Raw genomic sequence first — 20716 nt, forward strand, 5'->3', positions numbered from 1 at the left:
CCCATAGTTAAAGGGAAACTTGATAGTGATTTCAGGATGGTACTGTGAGAAAACATGAGAGTGGGGATTCCCCTAGGAATGGCTATAACCACTCACACTATAGGAGAAGAGTTATGAATTGGAGGTGGAGGGAGTGCTGAAAACAGGCAGCAGAAAAATGGGACTCGGAGACTAGAATAACATTCATCCACCTTGCAGAAAGGCAGAAAATAAAACCCCTTCTACTCAGCTTGTGGTGATTCAGACCAAGTAGGAAATCAAAGAGCAATCTTGGCATAGTCATTAAAAATATCATGGCTGACTGATAGTTTGATACTTTATTGAAATTATCATAGAGACTTAACCTTTTTATCTCACAAGCATTTAATCAGAAGCATAAAATCTTCAGCAAAATATGAAGATACTTCTAGCTATATAAAGATTTTACTACTAATTCTTTCTTTTTTCCTTAACCAAAATAATTGTAAGATCATTTTTTTAAAAAATGGTGAATGCAAGAAGTAATCTCTAGAGATAAGAAAATGTAGAAAAAATATTTACAGTTTAAATCTACTAAAGCTTGAAATATTAAAATCTGCTCAAACTCTTTTTTTAAGTCTTACTCATCTTTGAGAGTAAAAGAAACTGCTTTGCAATTTAGGGACAGATTTTATTAAACCAATGTTATATCAAGCACAGGAGCTAAAACAGAACAGATCACAGGAGATGTATAGAACAATCCGCTTCAGAGCAGCCGGAGTCAGCCTGTAAATCAAAGCTGAAAGTGGGAACCCAGCCTCGTGGTCTGGGATGGCAGTAGGAATTATAAAAATGTTATTAAATCAGTATTATAAAATATAGTGAAGGCCAACTACACATTGTAAGCAGCTTCAAAGAAATTCAAGTAGAGGAAAACATTTGGGAGGAAAACTTAGAACATAAGCCATAAACAAACGAGATAAGTAGATCAGATGCCAAAGAACAGAATCATAAAAACAAAACATTAGAAATTCTAAGATGCACTTTTATTTCACAAGGCACCAATGCATTTGATGGATGCATTGCAAACAACTTTATTGCTTAAATATTAACTGGTATTTTAATTGAGCATAGTACTTTCAGATCTTAAAAATGTACTGAATCCAAACAGTTCCTTTTCTTTTACTATTCCAGTTTAACAAAATGCTAAATATGCCATCACTTACAGAAATAAGAGATGAGATCTTATAGAATTTGTCTTAAATCACTAATTTTTCTTTCTGTTTGTTTAGAATTTTGGTATCAAATGATCTTGCCTCCACATTTTGATAAATCCAAGAAATATCCTCTGCTATTAGAAGTGTAAGTATTTAAAAGGGGAGCAATTTAACAGCTAACCATCATATTTTTTCCAATACATGTTAGTGAAAAATAAATCCCAAAGCATCCTCTCCCTCTTCCAGAATCACCGATTACTATTTCCCTTTCTCCATTTTGAACTAAAAAAAAACCCTGTGTTTTCTCTCGTCTTCCTAATAGACAAGATAGATTACTTCTCTTCTGTCTTAATCGTATGGCTTTTCTTTTGCTTTACATTCCCAAATCCAAGGGAATTTCACAGGCATTCTCAAGCCCCATTTCATCCTTACCTCCTGGAAATTTCAGCAAATAAGGGATGGGCATTAACAGTCCCCACAATCCTCTAGCTCCAAAATTTGCCCACACATCTCCCATGTGTTTCTTCTGATTCATTAGGACCTCAGATTTCTCTTGTAGTTCATCCAGTATCTGTCTGGTATTTTCCATTTCCCTTTTTGGTGAAGAGGAGACATGATATATGAGTGTGTTTATTATAATCTAAACTTCAGGTCTTAGAGAAAGTTCTAAAATCACAAGCATTTGGAGAGTAAATGAGAATTCAACTTCTATGAATTCAGAATATGGCAGAGTAAAATACATTTTTAATTATGAAAAATATAATTAACTTCACCTTCTAAAATTGTCCTGATCTCACCCATGCTTCCACACTCTTCCTGCCATTATACACATCATTTCCTTTATTAAAAACAAAACAAGGCAATAAATGTGCTGGCTAGCTGCCATGAATTCCATGCTTAATTTGCCTTATTTTATTCAGACAACAAAGTAATGTAGTGAGTTCTTTGGCTGATCATTTAAAGGAGAAACTGAAAGTCAGAGATCTCATTTTTCTTTGTGTCTTGGAGAAACAATGTTGCAGATAGTAGAATTAGACCTAACTTTGTTCCCTATGCTGGTCAGCCCCATAAAGCCTAAACATAGAAACACAAAGAAAAGGAAAGACTAGTGTTTCAAACTTCCAGATAAGCCATTTGATTTTGTTGAGTCTAATTTTTACTTATTGAAGTCAAATTCTTTAGTGATGCTAATTGGTTTTGGGCTTTATCTCCAATATTAAAAACAACCTTCAGAAAAGATGACCTTTTTTTATGTTTTTTGACTCCCCTGTAATAGGGAAATTAAAAAAGAAAAGTGAAAAGTAGGATCCACGCCCATTTCTCTTCAGTTATTTTCCTCCTCTTTTGCGCTCCAAGTCTCTGTTTTCAATTTTTTAAAAAATGAGATTGCTTAATCTTGGGAATGAGTAACTTGATACATATCTGACATTAAGACAAGCCCTTAATCTACCAAATTTATTATCATTGACAGAGCTGACATATTTCAGATTATTAAAGAATGTTTGCTGACCTGAAAATATATAAATATATTCCTTTGTTTAAAATTAAAATGGTAATTTAGTTTTAAAATAAAAATACTACAATATGTGTGTAAGTTCTTATGAATGCCATTCCTAAAAAGAGAGGGAAAAGGTTAGCAAAGGTATGTTAGCATGAGTTGTTTGTCCCTGTATTGGGAAGGTAAGCAGATGAGCGAGGGAGATGGGCCAGTGAAGGGAGTAGGTACTAAAGAAGATGTGTCCAGGAATCGTGTAGCTCATGCAAAGGTGATGTACTTAAATAATAAATAATGCAATAGGGACCTATCTTCAACAGACTCAGAGCAGGCTCAGAAAGGTTCTTCATACAGCTATGTGTGGGATAGGTTATAGAGCTGCAAACACAGGGAGTTAAAATTTTAACAAGGAGTTAATTGTTAGTGAGTAGAATGCTGAACAAGCCTGTTCTCCAATACAAGGTGATAAGGTTATAGTTCTTTTGAGGATTTTTTTTTTCTTTTTGAGATAGGGTCTTACTGTAAAACCTAGGTTTATTTCAAATTGACAATCCTTCCACTTCAGCTGAGAATACAGGTGTATGACATCGCACATCCACACATGCAGCTCTGTGTGTGTGTGTGTGTGTGTGTGTGTGTGTGTGTGTGTGTGTGTGTGTGTCGTTAATTGGAGACATGAGTCTCATGGACTTTCCTGAGCAGGCTGGCTTTGAACTGCAATCCTCAGGTCTCAACCTCCTGAGTAGCTAGGATGACTGATGTGAGCCATTGGTACCTGGCTTTCTCTCAGCTTTTATATACTTAGTATTCATTCTTATCATGATTCATTCATCTGTGATTTATAGAGTCTTAGTGTGAGCAACCTTATAATGACTATTTAGGGAAATGCAAATCATAAGATGAAGCAACAGTAAAGATCTTAAGAAAGTCTTGATTTAATAATTCAAACTTGTAGATGGAGTATTTTTAATCTGAGATGGAAAGATAGTTAATACTTCCTTAATTGCCATCAGCAATTTTTTATAACACATTTCTATCCCCACTATTACAGAAATTGTTTAACAAGATTGTGCATCACTTTTACAATGAACTCTTTTAGTTGGACATGGGTGGCTTTTTTTCTGTAATCCTAGTTTCTCAGAAGGCTGAGATCTAAGAATTGTGCTTTGAAGCCAGCCAAGGCAGGAAAGCTTGTGAGATACTTATCTCCAATTAACTACCAAAAAAAGACAAAAGTGGAGGTGTGGCTCAAGTGGTAGAGCTATAGCCTTGAATAAAAGAAGCTCAGGGACAGCACCCAAAGTCTGAGTTTTAACCTGAGGGCTGGCACAAAAAATGAAAGAAAAAGAAAGATTAAAAGGAGAAAGAAAGAAAGAAAGAAAGAAAGAAAAAGAAAGAAAGAAAGAAAGAAAGAAAGAAAGAAAGAAAGAAAGAAAGAAAGAAAGAAAGAAAGAAAGAAAGAAAGAAAGAAAGAAGAAGAAGGGAGGGAGGGAGGGAGGGAGGGAGGGAGGGAGGGAGGGAGGGAGGGAGGAAGGAAGGAAGGAAGGAAGGAAGGAAGGAAGGAAGGAAAGAAGGAAGGAAGGAAGGAAGGAAGGAAAGGAAAGGAAAGGAAAAGAAAGGAAGGAAAGGAAGGAACGAGGGAGGGAAGTAGTATAATTCTCTCCAAAGCTTAAACTGTTGGACATCTTTGAAGGAAATAAACATTAACTACATCCTTGTTGCCAAATTTTAAAAATTCACTTCTAGATAACCTACTTGCTGGCATGATTTCAGAGTCAGAATCATGATGGAAAGAAGGAAAGATGCACGCATCTTGTGCACAGGAAAGATAAATGCAGTACTTTTCATTAGATTCAGAAAAACTGTGACAGATAATGACTTGGAATTTTCACAGCTATGCAGGCCCCTGTAGTCAAAAAGCAGATACTATCTTCAGATTGAACTGGGCCACCTACCTTGCAAGTACAGAAAATATCATAGTAGCTAGCTTTGATGGCAGAGGAAGTGGCTACCAAGGAGATAAAATCATGCATGCAATCTACAGAAGACTGGGAACATTTGAAATTGAAGATCAAATTGAAGCAGCCAGGTGAGTGCCTAGGAGATGACCCCAAAGGTCATCTAACTTTTCTTCCCCTTAATTTATCTTTTACCGTTATAAAATGTCAAGATCATAAAGGATGCTGGAATGAGCCTGCAATCTTTCATCCTTGTAGTAGTTTTTTTTTAGTGGAGATATTATATTTAAATAAAAATATATGTCATTATAGATTTGTATAAAATTTGAAAAAAATCATTTTATGTTTCTTTTCACATGTAACTGAAGAAAGCTTTTATTTTGACACACAGTTTCAGAAGTTTCAGTTCATAATCCTTGGCTCTGTTGAATCTACAGGTTTTAAAACTCTATTTGCTCTGCTTTGAGCTCTCAGTCCTTCCTGCAAACTTCACTAAAAGCAGACAACCATAACTATATTACAGTCAAAATTCTGGGCTGCCTTGAAATTTCCTCCATCACCATTTAACTAACTCTGCTACAAAGTCTTAGAACACGGACAAAATGTAGACATATTCTTCACCACAACATAACACAAATGTTATCTAGTCTGATTCCCAATATAGTCCTTGTTCTCATTTGAAACCTCCTGAGCTCAATCTTACACACATTTCATTCAGCATTCTGATCTGCTGTGCTTCCACAAGAGTTGCCCACTGAGCTCTCTTTATGGCACTCTAGGTTTTTCTAGCCTGCTTCTACAATCTTTTCCCAGTTTCTCACACTTCACTTCCAAAGGTTTCAGGAAGACACAGTCAGGAAATCACAATGATAACTTCAGTTCTTGATATCAATTTACTATGTTTGTCAAACTTGCACTGCTGTGACAAAGTGCTTAACATAAACAATTTAAGGGGAGAATTACTTACTTTGCCTCATAGTTTCCCAAATTTCAGTCCATAGTCATTGGGCCTATGCATAGTGAGGCAGACCATTATGGTGACATGAGAATATGGCAGAGGCTACTCATCTTATAGCAGACAGAAAATGGAGGAAACAAACACCTGTACTGAGGAATTTTTTTCTTTTATCTTATTTTCTTTTTCTACTTTCATTTCTTTTTACTTATTTTAGCCTTAGTCTATGGGATGGTCTTTCATCCTAAATTAATCATCTCTGGAAATGTCCTCATGAGCATTCCCAGAGGTGTGCTTTACCAATCTTCTATAGGATTCTCTAATTCGGTTAACAATCAAAATCATCCATCACACTGAATACACATCTGACTAAACATTTGAGTTCATCCCTTACAATTAAGGCAGAATAGAGGGATTCAGTGCATAATTATGTTGTAGAAGGTCACAACTATAAGATCTGGGAGCAGTCCTTATTTTCCCTATTTTTGGAAAACCATGGAGTACACTTATTATGGGCCAAATTTATAAGGGCTTCATTTATTGTATAAGCATCCCATTCTTCTGCCCTTCCGTATGGCATGTGACTGCTCTGGTTTAAAAGAAAGGAGAAGTGTAGTATATGTGTGTAACCTGTGAAGCACTTTACCTGTATTTGCCACTGAAACCATATAGAAACTGTGGGTGGTGGGTGATTTTATATTCAGGTAAAGAAATAGAAACTCTTGGGTAACTTGTCAAGGTGAGTCAGGATTAGGATCCATTCTTATTCCAATTCTTCTGTTCAACAGCATTCAACTGGTAAATCAGAAATATAATCTTTGAATGTCTAGGGAAGACTAATAAATGAGGTGATTTGAGACACTGTTGTGAAATCATAGACTAGTGAATGGAGAAAGATCCATGAATGATTAAATTGCCTTTAGGAAAAGAGACAACCAAAGAATATAAAGGAAGATGATGGACAATTTTTGATGTTCCTGAGTGGATGAAATTTCCTTATACTAAAATTAATAACTTTTCCATGAAATTAAAAAAAGATTTCAATTAGAGAGAGTGTAAATTTGCTTAAGAACCAGACTTTGATATTTTGATAATAGATTTTTAGAAAATGCAGAGTAGGGGTGACACTACAGAAATGTACTCTTTACCTGACTTACATAGCTTATATAACTGTAACTTCTTTGTACATTACAGATATGTGAGGCATGGTTCAACAATAGAGCAGTTGTCTATAAGCACAACATCCTGAGTTCAAATCCCAGGACAATAATAATAATAATGAGACTGAGTATATTTACACAATGAAACACTATTTTAGTAACTTGAAAGAATGAAAATGTCTCATTCGACATTTTGAAAAGTGTACATGATCTAGCTTATATAGAACTTCAAACAAGGTACAAACTCAGGTGAACTTTGCATGGAATCCAATGGAAGAACATTTTATTCTTGTATTCTCACAAACAGGAAGATGGTCCGGAAGACTGTAAGAGTGTTCAAAGTCATGGTTTCAACTATTATATTTACCCTGAAAATATTTGCCAAAACGTACACTCATGCTTCAGCGCATATTCCTAAATATTGTTCAGGTTTAGAGAAGTGTAGAGAAGCCAAGTGAAAAAAAAAACAAAACTATTCTGGATTTTCTCTAATGCCACTTACCTAGGCAGCCTTGCACATCATCAGCCTTGCATCATCAAGTGAAAACACAAAAGCTTTCAGATATGTCATTGTGAAGGCCCCAAACCTCCCATCATGCTACAAAATTAATATTACACTTGCTAATTTGGGAGGTGTGTCTGTGTGTGTGTGAGTGTGTTTGTGTGTGTGTGTGTGTGTGTGTGTGTGTCAGAGAGAGAGAGAGAGAAAGAGAGAGGGTGTACTGTGGGTTAAATTAAGGCATCATCCCTTAACTTTTTCTCTCAAGGCTTGTGCTGTACCACTTGAGCCACACTTCTGCTTCTGCTTTTTGGTGCATAAATTAAGATAAGAGTCTCAAGGGCTGGGAAGGTGGCTCAGTAGTAGAGTGCTGGCCTTGCATGCCTGAGGCCCTGGGTTCGATTCCTCAGCACCGCATAAGCAAAAAGAAAAAAGCTGGAAGTGGCACTGTGGCTCAAGTGGTAGAGCACTAGCCTTGAGCTGAAGAGCTGAGGGACAGAGCCCAGGCCCAGAGTTCAGGCCCCATGACCGGACCCACCCCCTCCCCCCCCAAAAAAATAAGAGTCTCAAGCACTTGCCTGGACTTCTTGCTTAGAACTGTTATCCTCAGATCTCAGCCTCCTGAATAGCTAGGTAGGCATGAACCACTAGGCTAGGCTAGCCAATAGGCCTGACCCTAGCCCTTTCCTAGATTTTTTTTTTAGTCAAAAATTACTCTCAAGGTAAGGCTAAGAGTAACAAAGAGATCCCTCAAATCTCTTTACCTAGATTCTAATCCTGAACATAATTTACTGGGGGGGAGGGGAGGGGAAACAACCCCAAATTTCTTAATCCGTCTAAAATTGTGCTTTCTATTTAATGGTGATGAGCTAACTAATCAACACCTATCATAGGAAGGGATTTATTTAGACAATGATGTTTAAACTCTCAGGTAGGGGGCCTAGAGACATTTTTAAGCCCTGCCCAGATGTTCTCTATGCCCTTATCTTTCTCCATTGCAGGGGCGACAGCTCTCAAACTTAAAAAACATCTGGAGAGATTTAAATTCAATTATGTAAAGAAAAGTGCATCTGGGCTGCAAATTTTTATATAAAGCTGTGAAAAAAACTGCCAGGATTTGTTTTCTGTGAATCACACACACACACACACACACACACACACACACACACACACGAGGTTTTATGGACTCCAACAAAAGCAATCCTTGTTCATCTAGATGTCAGGTTAGGATAATAGACATTTATCTCATGTAGACAGTTTTCTCAGGTGTTTCTATTGCTGGCAGTGATTCATCCTAGTTTGAAATAGAATGAAAGAGACAACAAATGTCAACGTTTCACATTTGTGCACATTTGTGCAGTTATCTTTATTTTCTATACACAGTCCCAAACTGATTTGTGGACTTCTTCCCTGTATTTTAGACAATTTTCAAAAATGGGATTTGTGGACAGCCAGCGAATTGCAATTTGGGGCTGGGTGAGTAGTTGCTTAACTAATGAATCTGTATGCATTGCTTAGTGAATAAAACTCCGAGCAGGCTAATTTATCTTTGGGATACAAATATTTAGAGATGAAAATAATGTTTATCAAGTTTTGGACCTCTGGGCAATAACATGCTAGAATCTCCACTAAGGCAGACCTAAATCTTTGTTCATCACAATGAGGAAGGGAGGGAAGAAGAGAAAGAAAAGAGAAAGTTTAAGAGAGAGAGAGAGCTCTCTAAGAAAAGAGAGGGGAGGAGAGGGAGAGAGATAAAAGGGGAGGAAGGGAGACATCTCATGAGTCAGTAAAGCTTTGTGTTTATTGATTTTACTTACTATTCTTCATTGATTAGTGCACTATGCAGTCAGTGGGGTCAGCAAAAGTTCCACGCATTTCTCTTTCTATCTACAAGAGAAGGAGCCAGGCCTCTGAAACTGTAATCTTTAGATACTGCCCAATTAAGGCCAATTTAAGCCTCCTATACCATGCTTTCTATCTCTAAAGAGGCACAGTATATAAAGATGTGAGAAATGTAGAAACTGCGACTCGCTTACCATATGTCCTTATTCCTTTACCTCCATAAAAATAACTGTTTCCGTTCCTTAGTCATATGGAGGGTACGTAACCTCAATGGTCCTGGGATCGGGGAGCGGTGTGTTCAAGTGTGGAATCGCAGTGGCGCCTGTGTCCCGGTGGGAGTATTATGGTATGTAATTGCTGTCAAAGAGGGACACCATGTTGACCTTAAAATTTCAGTAAAGAAAGCCATTCCTTTTTGACTTCCTGTGTTTCTACAGCAAATAGGTTGGTTCTTCTTAGAGTCTTTGTGGATACTGATATGATGATATCATTTATTCTGCTTGTTGTGTAAGACTGGGTGATAATAGTTATTATCTAAACACAATCTGATTTCTAAATTTTGAAAGAGCTTCAATGCTAAATTGCTCAAATAAACCCTTCCGTGCCTTTATTCACATTTGGTTTGGGGAGTTTCACCTGTTTGTAGAAATATGAACCTTTTCTCCCTGTCTCAAATAGAACTTGGGATTTGGGAGGAAAAGAAGAGTAAAGACAGATGAATTTGGCGGCGGAGGGCAGGGGTGCTCACTGTTTCTTAGTAGCTAAAATGATTCATCCTCATCAAGAGAATATTATAAGGCATCATAACCTGGAAAACTGCAATGCCCAGTGGAAGACTGCATAAGAAGGCATGGTCAGAGGTGCGGAGGAGATAGAGAATTCTCTTGTACCTCCTCTGATCCCATCTGATGTCCTTCACATAGTGTAAGAATAGGATGCTTGCTAGAGAACGCATGCAGTTTTGTATTCTGATATATAGTCCTTCCTGTCTTTTGGAAGGCCCTCTCTTAGGCGTCCTTAGTGTACAGAACACATTGCTACTTCTTCCTGTGGCCCACTTGATCAGCACACACTGGAATTTAATTTGCATCTAATACTTTTCTGCTTGATTATTAATTGTTCAGCTAGATGGCTTATTTTTGGAGACCTCTGGTGGTCAATAAAATAATAGAAACGATCTGTAAGTAAAACACACATAATGAGAAAAGCATAGTAAATCGATTCAACCCTGCCTAATATATAGGAACAGACTTTTAATCTGTGTGTAAATTTGGACATTTTTATTCAGATTGGATAAAAGGAATTTATGAGTGGTATTTCAAGGCTTATTTCTAAAAGTTCACAACAACTGCATCATGCATTTACACATAACATTTTAAATATTATTTTTAAACTTTCAGATCTTCTTATACACATAAACCTGATATAAACAAGAGTCTACATAAGAAATAGGTAGAACTAAGGGCTGTAGGTGTTTGGGAAGTTTTTATTTTGCCCTGAAAGGTTATTTTTACCCAACAATGTAGAACTGAAATTATTATCTTAAACTGGTAAAGTTTTTAAAAGACACGAACATTTTATGAAGATTTAAAAATACTCTTAAAACATCTGAGTGCCCTTCAGATATATAAAAGTATAGTCTATTCATTTTAATCAAAGTAATAAAATATCACAGGCACTCATTAAGTGTTAGAATACTTGTCAGTGTAGTCTGTAATCTGTTACCAGTCATTCAAAAGTGTTAAGGTGTTGAATTTAGAGTAGATATTCATTTAACAAATGAACAGAATTAATACTGAAATAATTGTGCATTCAGTATTCAAGGCATTAGCCTTTAAATCACAATGAGAATATATCATTCTTACTTATTGTATTCTGATGACTTATGGATGCAGCTTCCAAAACAATCAGATTTCTTAATTTGAATGTCAGATTTCTAAAGTTACATAGAATTTACCCACAATACATTTCTTAACTGAGATTTTAGAGACGATATATAGATACTTTGTGATTTCATTTTGAATTGGGCAAAATATGTTTAATTATCCAAAATAACCAAACCCATTATGTAACATGTTATTCCAATATATTTATAGCTAAAAGAGTTTATGTCATTTCCACAGACATATTAATGTAACCTGTTTTACGATGCTTAAATGTTATAGCACAAAAATTAAGAGTTCTCCATAAAATGAAGGCTGTGAATGTGGCTTAGTGGTAATATACATGAAGCCCTGGGTTTGATTCTTCCACATAAACAGAAAAAGCTGGAAGTAGCACTGTGGTTCAAGTGGTAGAGTGCTAGCCTTGAGCAAAAGAAGCTCAGAGACAGTGCCCAGGCCCTGAGTTCAATCCCTAGGACTGGCACAAAAAAATTAAAAGATGGAAAACAAACATTTAAGTTGCATTAGGGTGGAGTAGCTGAGCCAATACAGAACTGATTACTGAAAGCTTTCTTTTCAATATAGTGAATCCCAACATGCCAAAAACTAAAATAAAAAAGTTTAACAACTAGTAGTTGATCATTGCTAGGGGTTTCAAAAAAACAATATATTATCCAAACTTAGGGCATGCATTTTTCTCAGAATCAAGAAATTCAAGGCAATTTGAAGAGCTTTATTTTCTTTGTATGGTTCATACTTCACATTTGACTTTTTTACAGGTGAATTTTTTTTAGTGTGCTTTAGAACATCTAGTTTGATTTCCTTCTGTCTCCATCAAAGGGGTTAAGTGTGAATGTATTCCTGCTCAGGACGAAAAGATTTGAGTCTGAGTGAGCAGTCAGGGCATCAATACCTCTGACTATATCAATAAACAGAAGCTGGAGGAGACATTAATGAGGGTAATGCCTAAGTTAAGACACAGGAAAATTTGTAAAGTAACTCAATAAATAGAAGAAAGCTGTTGTCTTAAGAATGAATCTATTCTTGTCCCCCCCACCCCATTACAGACTCAGTGTACACAGAACGTTACATGGGCCTCCCAACTCCAGAAGATAACCTTGGCAACTACAAGGTAAGAGATGATGAGCTATGTCCACTCTATAACCCAGTTACAAATAGTGAAGAACTCTTTAAGTGTATCTATTTTAGAAAATATATTTTTTTATTTCCAACAAAATTCATGTTCAAAAGAAATAACACAGGTGGTTTAGAGATACTCCAATAGCTTCCCCTACTATATTCTGCATAATTACAGTCTTTATCGTATGCTATATAGGTCACAATATGCATTCATTTGGAAATACAAAGCAACACCAGATAATTACTTTAATTATACAAATTTCAGTTTAGAAAACATGTCAAATTCAACATATTTCCCTCGAACTCAGAAAACGCTACACCTTCAGACGTACCTTAAATTTCTTAGGATATTGCCATAACTAAGTTGTATAGCCAACCAAGCAGGTTTTTGTTTTTATTCTTTTTTTAAAAAAACACAGACTCAAGTAAAGCAAGTGAGAGTCACATACAGTTGGGAAGTACCCTGAAACCCCTGATCTACATAGCATCCAGTCATCTGGCTCTCAGAACCAACGGGCAGGGTGCTCTGAAGATGAGCCTTAGCACTGGAAAAATGTGCTGGTTGCAGCTTTACTATCATTTGTCACTAGGGTGGACAGCATGGCAAAGCCAGTATACCCTTCAGTACCACACTGGTGCAAGTGGATGTGGTGGTGTAAACATTAAAGATCCTCCAAGCATTTTGACATTTCCAAAGTTTTCATAATTATATTTGTCTTGATAGCTGGAAAAATAATCCTAAATTACAATTTTTGGATAACCACGTAAATCACCACTGAAGTTTCATTGTCCAAAAGATGTTTAAAACTCTCCCAGGACAATATTAATACAAGACTCTAATTATTCCTCATCTGTTTTTTAACTCTCAATACATAGGCTTCATATTAATTCTTAGCTCTGAGGATCAATAGTCATGCCTTTTTTTTAAGATGTCAACATGAAACCTTCTGATCAAAATAATAAACTGAAAGTTTCCGGTTTTGCAAGATATACACACAGATGATTTAGTTTTAGCTATTATTTTCAACTTCATTATCAAATCCGTGTGAAGGAAATGTGTTTGTGGTAGTACCTGCATGTATTTTCCCAGTCAGGTTGAAAAAAATAATAAACTGCAAAAGGAGATGATAAACAAATCTCCTTTCCCCTACAAAGGATTCCCACAACCAGGTTGTCCTCATTCTGTCAATAGTCCTTTAGAATGCTTCATACCCAGTGCTCTCCCTTCATAACTGCATCATTGCTGTTGCATGACCTAGCTCTATTTAAAACATCAGACTAGTTTGTCTGTCTTTAATTTGGTTTTCTTCATTCCAGTCTGTCCCACCTAGAACCAGGAGTTCAACCCTACCCCTTTGTACTCAACTAAATCCAGTATTCACTATTTTAAAAAAAAATTATTGTTATGGTAAGGTGATGTACAGAGGAGTTACAGTTAAAGACATCAGAGAAAGAGTACACTTCTTTTTGAAAAATGTCACCCCTTCCCTCACTTTCTCCCAGTTTTTCCCTCCTGTCCCCACCCACAAGTTAGATAATTTATTTTTAACATAGTGTCTAGTGAGTATCACTGCTGCATTTGGTGGCCCTTTGTCCCAGTATTTACTATTGAACTGTTCTCAGTTTAGAGCTTCTTTCTTATAGTGCTCTTATATGGCAGGCTTACTGTTCTCTGAATGCTCCTGTGCCCTTCCATTTTGTGATCTTTCCCTCTCTTGCCTAATGCCTTCACTGTTATTTGCTCTCCATTTCCATCTGTCAAGGACTGCCTTCCCACTGGAGTAGCCTTTTGCTATCCCATGGTATTTTCCTTGAATACCTTTAATCCTCGCCTTATTCTGTCTTAAAGAACAACTTTGTGCTGGATTTTTCTCATCTGCAGCATCATTGCTCATCAAGGTTTTCTTCAACATTATAATCTTTGGTTGCACAGTACCAAGTATAAATCTGTTTTAAAACCTTCCTTGGCCAGTACTCCTGACAAGTCAGGAGGATGAGACCTGAAAGATCACAGTTCAAAGCAAGCCCTGGCAGAAAAGCCAGCGATTTAATCAGCAGAATGCTGGAGTGGAGCATGACTCAACTGGTAGATCAAGAAATGTGAGTGAGGCCCTGAATTCAGCAAGTTCTCTCACTGAAAACTTTTTGAAGGGAAACACTGACACAAATTGTACTTCATCATTTCTCTCAGTTTACAGCTTGAATTTTCTTTTCAGTGATCCCATCTGAATACGTAAATTTGATTTCAGAGGGCTTCCCTAGTAGTGCCCAAAGCCCCCAAAATATTCAAATAATACTTCACACAAGCCTACCCTTGACTGTGAAAATGGGAGAGATAAGTGGAAAAACGTATTTTTTTTTCAATTCCAATCTGAAGTGACATTTCAACCCTGAAGCAAAGGCACAAGTTCAAAGTCTGACATCTGAGAAAATCTACCACACCTGCCTGATTTCTTCTTAACCACCCCTCCTGATGTATGTATAGAGGATCATCAACCTTTAATTTACATTTCAATCTGTATCTTTTCCAATCTTTTCCATAGGCTCTTTCTCACACCAACCCCCCACTCATCCCCCCCCCCCCCATGGTGGTGGCCATTTTCATCTCTCCCCTTAGGTGTTCCCGGCATGAGGTAGTCATGTAAATAGAAGTCACTTCCTACTGCCAATGGCAACATGCGCACACTGGGTGCACAAAGTCACTCTTTCACTTCGCTGCACAGATGGCACCCGAGGACTGTTTAATCCTTCCACGCCAGGAGTCGGGTTTTCTTGGCACAAAATTCATTGCTGGCAATGGACACATTAAAACTGCCAGTACCAGGGAGCGAAAGGTTCCCAATGTGTTACTCGGAGGAATTATCTGGGAGGGTGACAGTTAAGGTGGGCAGGAGAAAGTGAAGCAAATGCATTCAGGAATTGTTTCCACCATGATTAAGTTGCTTCCTCCGATTGAGGAGTACTGAATCTATGTGGAGAACTGAATCTAAGAGCCTATTTTTGGTGCACAGCAGGCTTTAGAATAAAGCTGCCCTCCTCCTTTGTTTTTTAAATGAGCCTGTGCTTTTGTCTCTGGCAAGAATACATTTAAAGATTCTATTTTCCTCCAAGGCCCAAGCTGCCCCTCTGGACCCCATCTTTTACTTTTTCTTTCCCAGGTTGTTTCTCTCTCTTTCCCCCTTTTCTCTTTCTTTCCCTCTCTCTCTTTCTCCTTTTTCTCTCTCTCCCTCCCTCTCTCTCCACCCTCCCTTCTTTGAAAAGACAAAGAAAACAATTCAATAATTTCTTTAGATTTTCACCTCCTTCCCCCCCTAGCCCCCCCGTGTATTCAGATGGGTCAAATGTAAACATTTTGAGACAGATTACCATTTAGTTTGCACCAGTGACTCTTTCCAGCACACTGAGAGTTAGGCATGCCCAAAGTGTGCAATTAAGCAAGGCCTTGACCTTTGTCTATATTCTTAGCTAAGAAACCATTGATACACTAGTCAGAATTACAGCCTTTGAAAAGAGAATATCATTTTAAATAAAAACTCAAAGAAAAAAAAGGGGTGGGTGCTAGTGGCTCATGTCTGTAATCCTAGCTACTCAGGAGGCTGAGATCTGAGGATGGCGGTTCAAAGCCAGTTTGGCAGGAAAGTTCGTGAAACTCTTATCTCCAATAAACCACTAGAAAACTGGAAGTGGCGCTGTAGCTCAAGGCTAGAGCACTAGCCTTGAACTGAAGAACTCAGGTACAGTGCCCAGGCCCAGAGTTCAAGACCCATGACCGACAAAATAAAGAAAAGAAAAAGAAAAAAAGAGAATCCAATATTTGCTTGCTCATGATCTAGATTTGGAGGAATTCAGAAGAACCCACATCACCAATTGAAGCTCATCTTGTAAAATAAAGGTCTTACTTGCTGTTGAAGAAAGGGAATTAGAGCAGGTCAGCCTTTTAAATAGGTGAATGCAACAGGCAGGAATGTCAGGTGTGGTTGTGCCCTGTCGAAGGCTGGTCTGCACTCCTTTTGCTACAGCATGCATCTCTGAGACTGCCTCCACACATTGCTCTTCTTTCAGAAGCGCTTTATAGATTAGAGACCCTGGGACTAAGGTAGTGACCAATGTCATTTGGCAAGGCAGAAGCACTTGAAAAGGATACAAGGAAGTCAAAGAGGAAAGAAGTTATTCATCTTCTGAAAACCCCAAGGAGCTAGTTCCAGAGGGCTCTAAATAAGGCCATGAAAGGGAGGACAGACAAACCTGAGTTAATGAGCAATACAGATCTGTGAATACATCTCTGCAGTTGGTTCAGCCCACAACAGACAGAAATGGTGACGAGTCTGAGCAAAGGAATCAGATATCCAAGGAAGCAACTCTTACAACCAAAGACAAGGAATGGGCTCTGACTACCATGGATGAATGGCCTCTAACATAGTCATTAGTTAAATATGAAAAAGACATTAACTCATGGGGTACTTTCATTCACCTCTTAAAGTTATCTGGTATGTTAGTTGTCTAAAAGCTTAACCCCTGAAGGTAGAAATAAAAAACGCCAAGGATTTTTTTTTCTTTTTTCTTTTTGGGGGGAGAGGATAGGTTGTATAACAGGGTAAAAATAAAAATAGTTAATGAAATATGAACTTAAATATGCAAAGTATCCAGTATGTATGAAAAAGACTAGCAATTCTAAACTGGGAAGGTATCAGGAAGGGAATAGGAATAACCCAGCACTTAGGATTTACTTTTTCCCTACTTCTCTCAACCAATTTTATTCTTTTCAATTCTTTTCTTTTTTTCATTCATTTACTAAATGCTTCTATGGCTAGACACTGTTCTAAGTTCTTTACCTGGATCATCGGTTTCAGTTCTCTCTCAAACCTTCTAAGACAAGTTTTCTAATTATCCATTTTACTGACACAGAAACGGAGGCAAAAAAAAATGTTACATAACATATAGATGCTAAAAGCTAGGCAAAAGAGAGGACACTTATCACTGAGTCCAGCAGGAAAAGATAGAGGGAGATGGGGAGGAAGACCAGAGGAGCTTTCAACAGATTACACAGAAGGGAAAGCAGACCACAGGACACCCATGAATATGTGGTAGAGTGGTTCGCCCAGGATTTGTGAGACGCATCCACTGAACTGAGGGAGACCACAGAACAAGGGCTGTGGGAATCTCAGGCCAAATGACAGCTGATATGGCAGGACATGGACTAGGGAGGGAATTCAGTGAATACACACAGAGAGATGATCAAGGGCAAAAGGAATAGGACCCCAGTCCCGAGCCTGGATGCCAAGAGAAGAGGGCACCCTGGAACACACAGAAGGGCTGATTTAACTTGTAGAGGAGATTTATTTTGCATTTTGCTCAAAATTTGATAGGCTTTTGGCAAGTGTACGAAACAGTCATAGATTTGGCAGTCTTCTGCTAGCAGATTTGAAATGTTCAATCCTTAAGAACTGCTGCATCGTTAGGTTATGCAAAACAGGGTGCAATTTTGTAAATATGCCATCTTGTACTGATTTGACATTTGTTCTATTATCCCAGAATATGCCAAAGGGAGAGAGACCTTCAGATTTAAGCCAAACCTTAACTTGTTTGTGGAGTGCTGATAAAATGTTGACTGCTGTGTGATCTTTAAAGAAGCCAGTGTTGCTTATGAGGCCTGAGGTAGAGCCCCCTGTCTAGGGTTGATGGGAGCTATTCCCTGGCATCTCATGAGTACAGTTGTTTGATAGACGTAAACAGCTAAAACATCTGACATAGCGGGTTGAATTAACTATTTTTTTCTTAAATGTTTTCTATAACCTCTGCTATGGTATTAATGATGTTTCACCAAATGGCATCAGTCAATGATTTTTATGTGATATTTCTTGTAAGCAGAATGCACAAAGCAAGCCTGTAAGCTCAAGGTAATACCTGATTTAGTGCATGGTTATCCATTAAGCTCAGTGACTTCTTGCTCTTTCTACAAGAGTCTGGGAATAGGACATCTTTTGTTGGCTGTGATGTCAAGCATCAATAGAATACAATGGTTGGGAACATGAGTTCGAAGTTAGAAATCCCAGTGGTCAAATTCTATCCTTCCACTTGCCAGTAGCATGATCATGGAAAAGTGATTTAACCTCAGTTTTCTCATCTGGATAATGGGAATAATGAAACCCACGTCCAAAATAATTCCAGGAGACACACATTCGTGCCATGAAGTCACCTTTGAAACCATGGCATCTGCCACCATTTTTGTCTTCATGAAGCAAATTGTCTTCATAGTTCCTAGATGGCATTAAGGGTAGCTTCAAAATGGTTACACCTTCTGCTTCTCAAAAGAATTTGTCCTTCCTTACTCTCATCAGCTCTTTCTTTTATTTCAAAAATACAAAGATTTATTTGTTGGAAGGTAATTGAGGCACCAGCATGATCCAACAAACAGCTACAGATGGTTCTCCTTGGGACTGAAGGCGAAGCTCCTCACAGAGATGCTGTGGAATCGGCACTGCCACTGGACCATTCCTTCCCACTTCTCTTTGCCAGACTGTTGCTGGCAGCAGGGCTCTCCGGAAGTTTCTAGCCTCAGGAGAGAGGTGGTGCCAACTGCACCACCATTGCATCTTTGCCCATTTATCACTCCTTGCTTCCTTTTTCGTAGTTGGTGATAGACTATTCGGCTTCTAACTTAGTCATCCATTTCTTTCTTTCTTTCTTTTTTGTTTGTTTCTATGGATAGGCAATATGAAGATTATCCTCTTTGGGGAGGTGAAGATAGCACAATTATTTTTCCCCCAGGATCATTAATCATACCTTTAAGGAACACAAGCATTTCTTTCTCTGGTTTTGCATGTTAGCTTCCCAGTTGAAATGTGCCATTCAGTGGACAGTAGAAACTGAATGGAGAAGCCAGGAGACACAGGCTGGTAAGCAAAGTGACATAGCTGCATTTTTCCTGGAAGGGAGTGGAGGGTGGGGGTAAATTCCTGAAATCTGAGAGCCTTAATATGAGTATGTGCCTCCTTCCCCACCACCTGCCTCTCTCTCACTGGAAGGTCCCTCTGGAGGCTTCTCCCAGCATACAGGGGAAGTGTGCATTTGAAATGGCACACTTATCTTGCAGTTGCAGAGGAAGCTTTTGTTTTCTTTTTCTCTTGCTGCATTAAAGTATTTGTCTTTCTTTCTTTGTAGTGTAATATTGTTAATGTAAAACAATTTGCATCATGACACTTTTATCACAGTTTTCGTCTTTTTCTCAGTATGTTGCATTTCTCACCATGTCTAGTTCATCACAGCTACAGTGTGTACATCACAACATTTATCTTAGGCTCAGGGTTTTACTTGTTTATAAAAATTGTCTTCTTTCAGCCTGTATTCACTCCATTTAAGAAAAAAAAAAAAAAAAAAAAGGCAGCCAGAAACTGTTTTGGTCCAAACTCCAGTAGTTATCACATTCCTTGCTAACTGTCCTGTGTATTTATATGTCTCCTAACTATTACTCTGTGTTTCAATGACATTTCTCAGCTTCATGGCACTGGGGGTGGGGGGGAGGGGTAGAGGGGGAGCTGGAGGCTCAGCTTTGGCTGTTTGTGCTGCAAGCAAGGCAGGCCTGTGAGGCTGTTGGAGGTGAGGCAGTTGTATATCTGGGTCAGGTTTAGGTGTTAAAATTGACTATGTTCTGTGAGCAAAGAGCTGAATTTAACTTGGGGAGAAATAAGGTGAGCAGAAGTCAGCATGGCCTGAGAGCATGACAAGCAGAAAAGATCATTGCAGAGGACTCTAAAATGCACCTGGTTCTGCAACGCAGAATATTGAGGTTTGAGCCTCTCCTGCCTCCAGCTTTGAATGGTGTATGGCAAAGCCTTTTAGGGAGAGATTTATTCTACCCTTTCCTCTCTAAAGGGCAGGTAATTGCTCATAGTTCTACTGCTACCTCAGGCTATATATCACAGGCATAATCAGAGTACATGGCTCCCAAATCCCACAGGGCTGTTCAGACCATTCTCTCTTCCAATTAATTCCATGTGAGAAGCCACGGCGTCTTAGGAGCCAGAGTACCCACTATCATTTTGTATGTCAAGTTCCAGGACAGTTAATTAACGTTTGATTTCACACTGTTCCTTTGCTGGGAGACGAATCATAAGCAGCTTGGAATTTTAGACGAGATGACATAGAAACATAGAAAGTAAAGGGGTTTTCCTGTCAGACTTTGCTCAGCTCTTGACAGTTTTTATTCCTTTTTCTTTTCTTTTTCTTTTTTTCTTTCCTTGCGGTACTGGCGTTTGAACTCAGATCCTTGCACTTGCTAGGTAGGTGCCCAACCACTTGCACCATGCCTCGGTAGCACTTTTGGTTTTAATTACATTTTGATAGCATCTTGTGTTTGTGCCTGTCTAACCTGATCTTGATCCTCCTATTTTTACTTTTTATGCAGTTGGGATGATTAGATGCATGCTGTGACATGCTGATTTTTTAATTGACTGAGATGGGGAACTTCACAAAGTTTTTACCCAGGCCAGCCTCCAGCTGTGATCCTCTCAATCTCTTTCTCTAGAGTAACTAAGAATATAGGCACGAGTCTCCACTCCCTGACAGCTCTCGTATTTTCTTTTTTTGGGTTTTTTTTTGGGGGGGGGTTC

General features: G+C 38.3%; 1 protein-coding gene across 2 annotated transcripts in view; it reads left to right on the plus strand.

Annotated features, from left to right (window-relative positions):
• The window catches only part of Dpp4 (dipeptidyl peptidase 4), an 84486-nt gene that overhangs the window by 58094 nt on the left and 5676 nt on the right, over positions 1-20716 (plus strand). For both annotated transcript variants that reach the window (XM_042699505.1, XM_042699506.1), the window contains exons 19-23: positions 1251-1320; positions 4565-4759; positions 8664-8718; positions 9331-9430; positions 12035-12099. In XM_042699505.1, coding sequence (XP_042555439.1) covers positions 1251-1320; positions 4565-4759; positions 8664-8718; positions 9331-9430; positions 12035-12099 — 485 coding nt within the window. The remainder of the gene's footprint in view (positions 1-1250; positions 1321-4564; positions 4760-8663; positions 8719-9330; positions 9431-12034; positions 12100-20716) is intronic.

Source organism: Dipodomys spectabilis, unplaced genomic scaffold, assembly GCF_019054845.1.
Source record: "Dipodomys spectabilis isolate Male_0828 unplaced genomic scaffold, ASM1905484v1 ptg000256l, whole genome shotgun sequence".
Lineage (NCBI taxonomy): Eukaryota > Metazoa > Chordata > Mammalia > Rodentia > Heteromyidae > Dipodomys > Dipodomys spectabilis.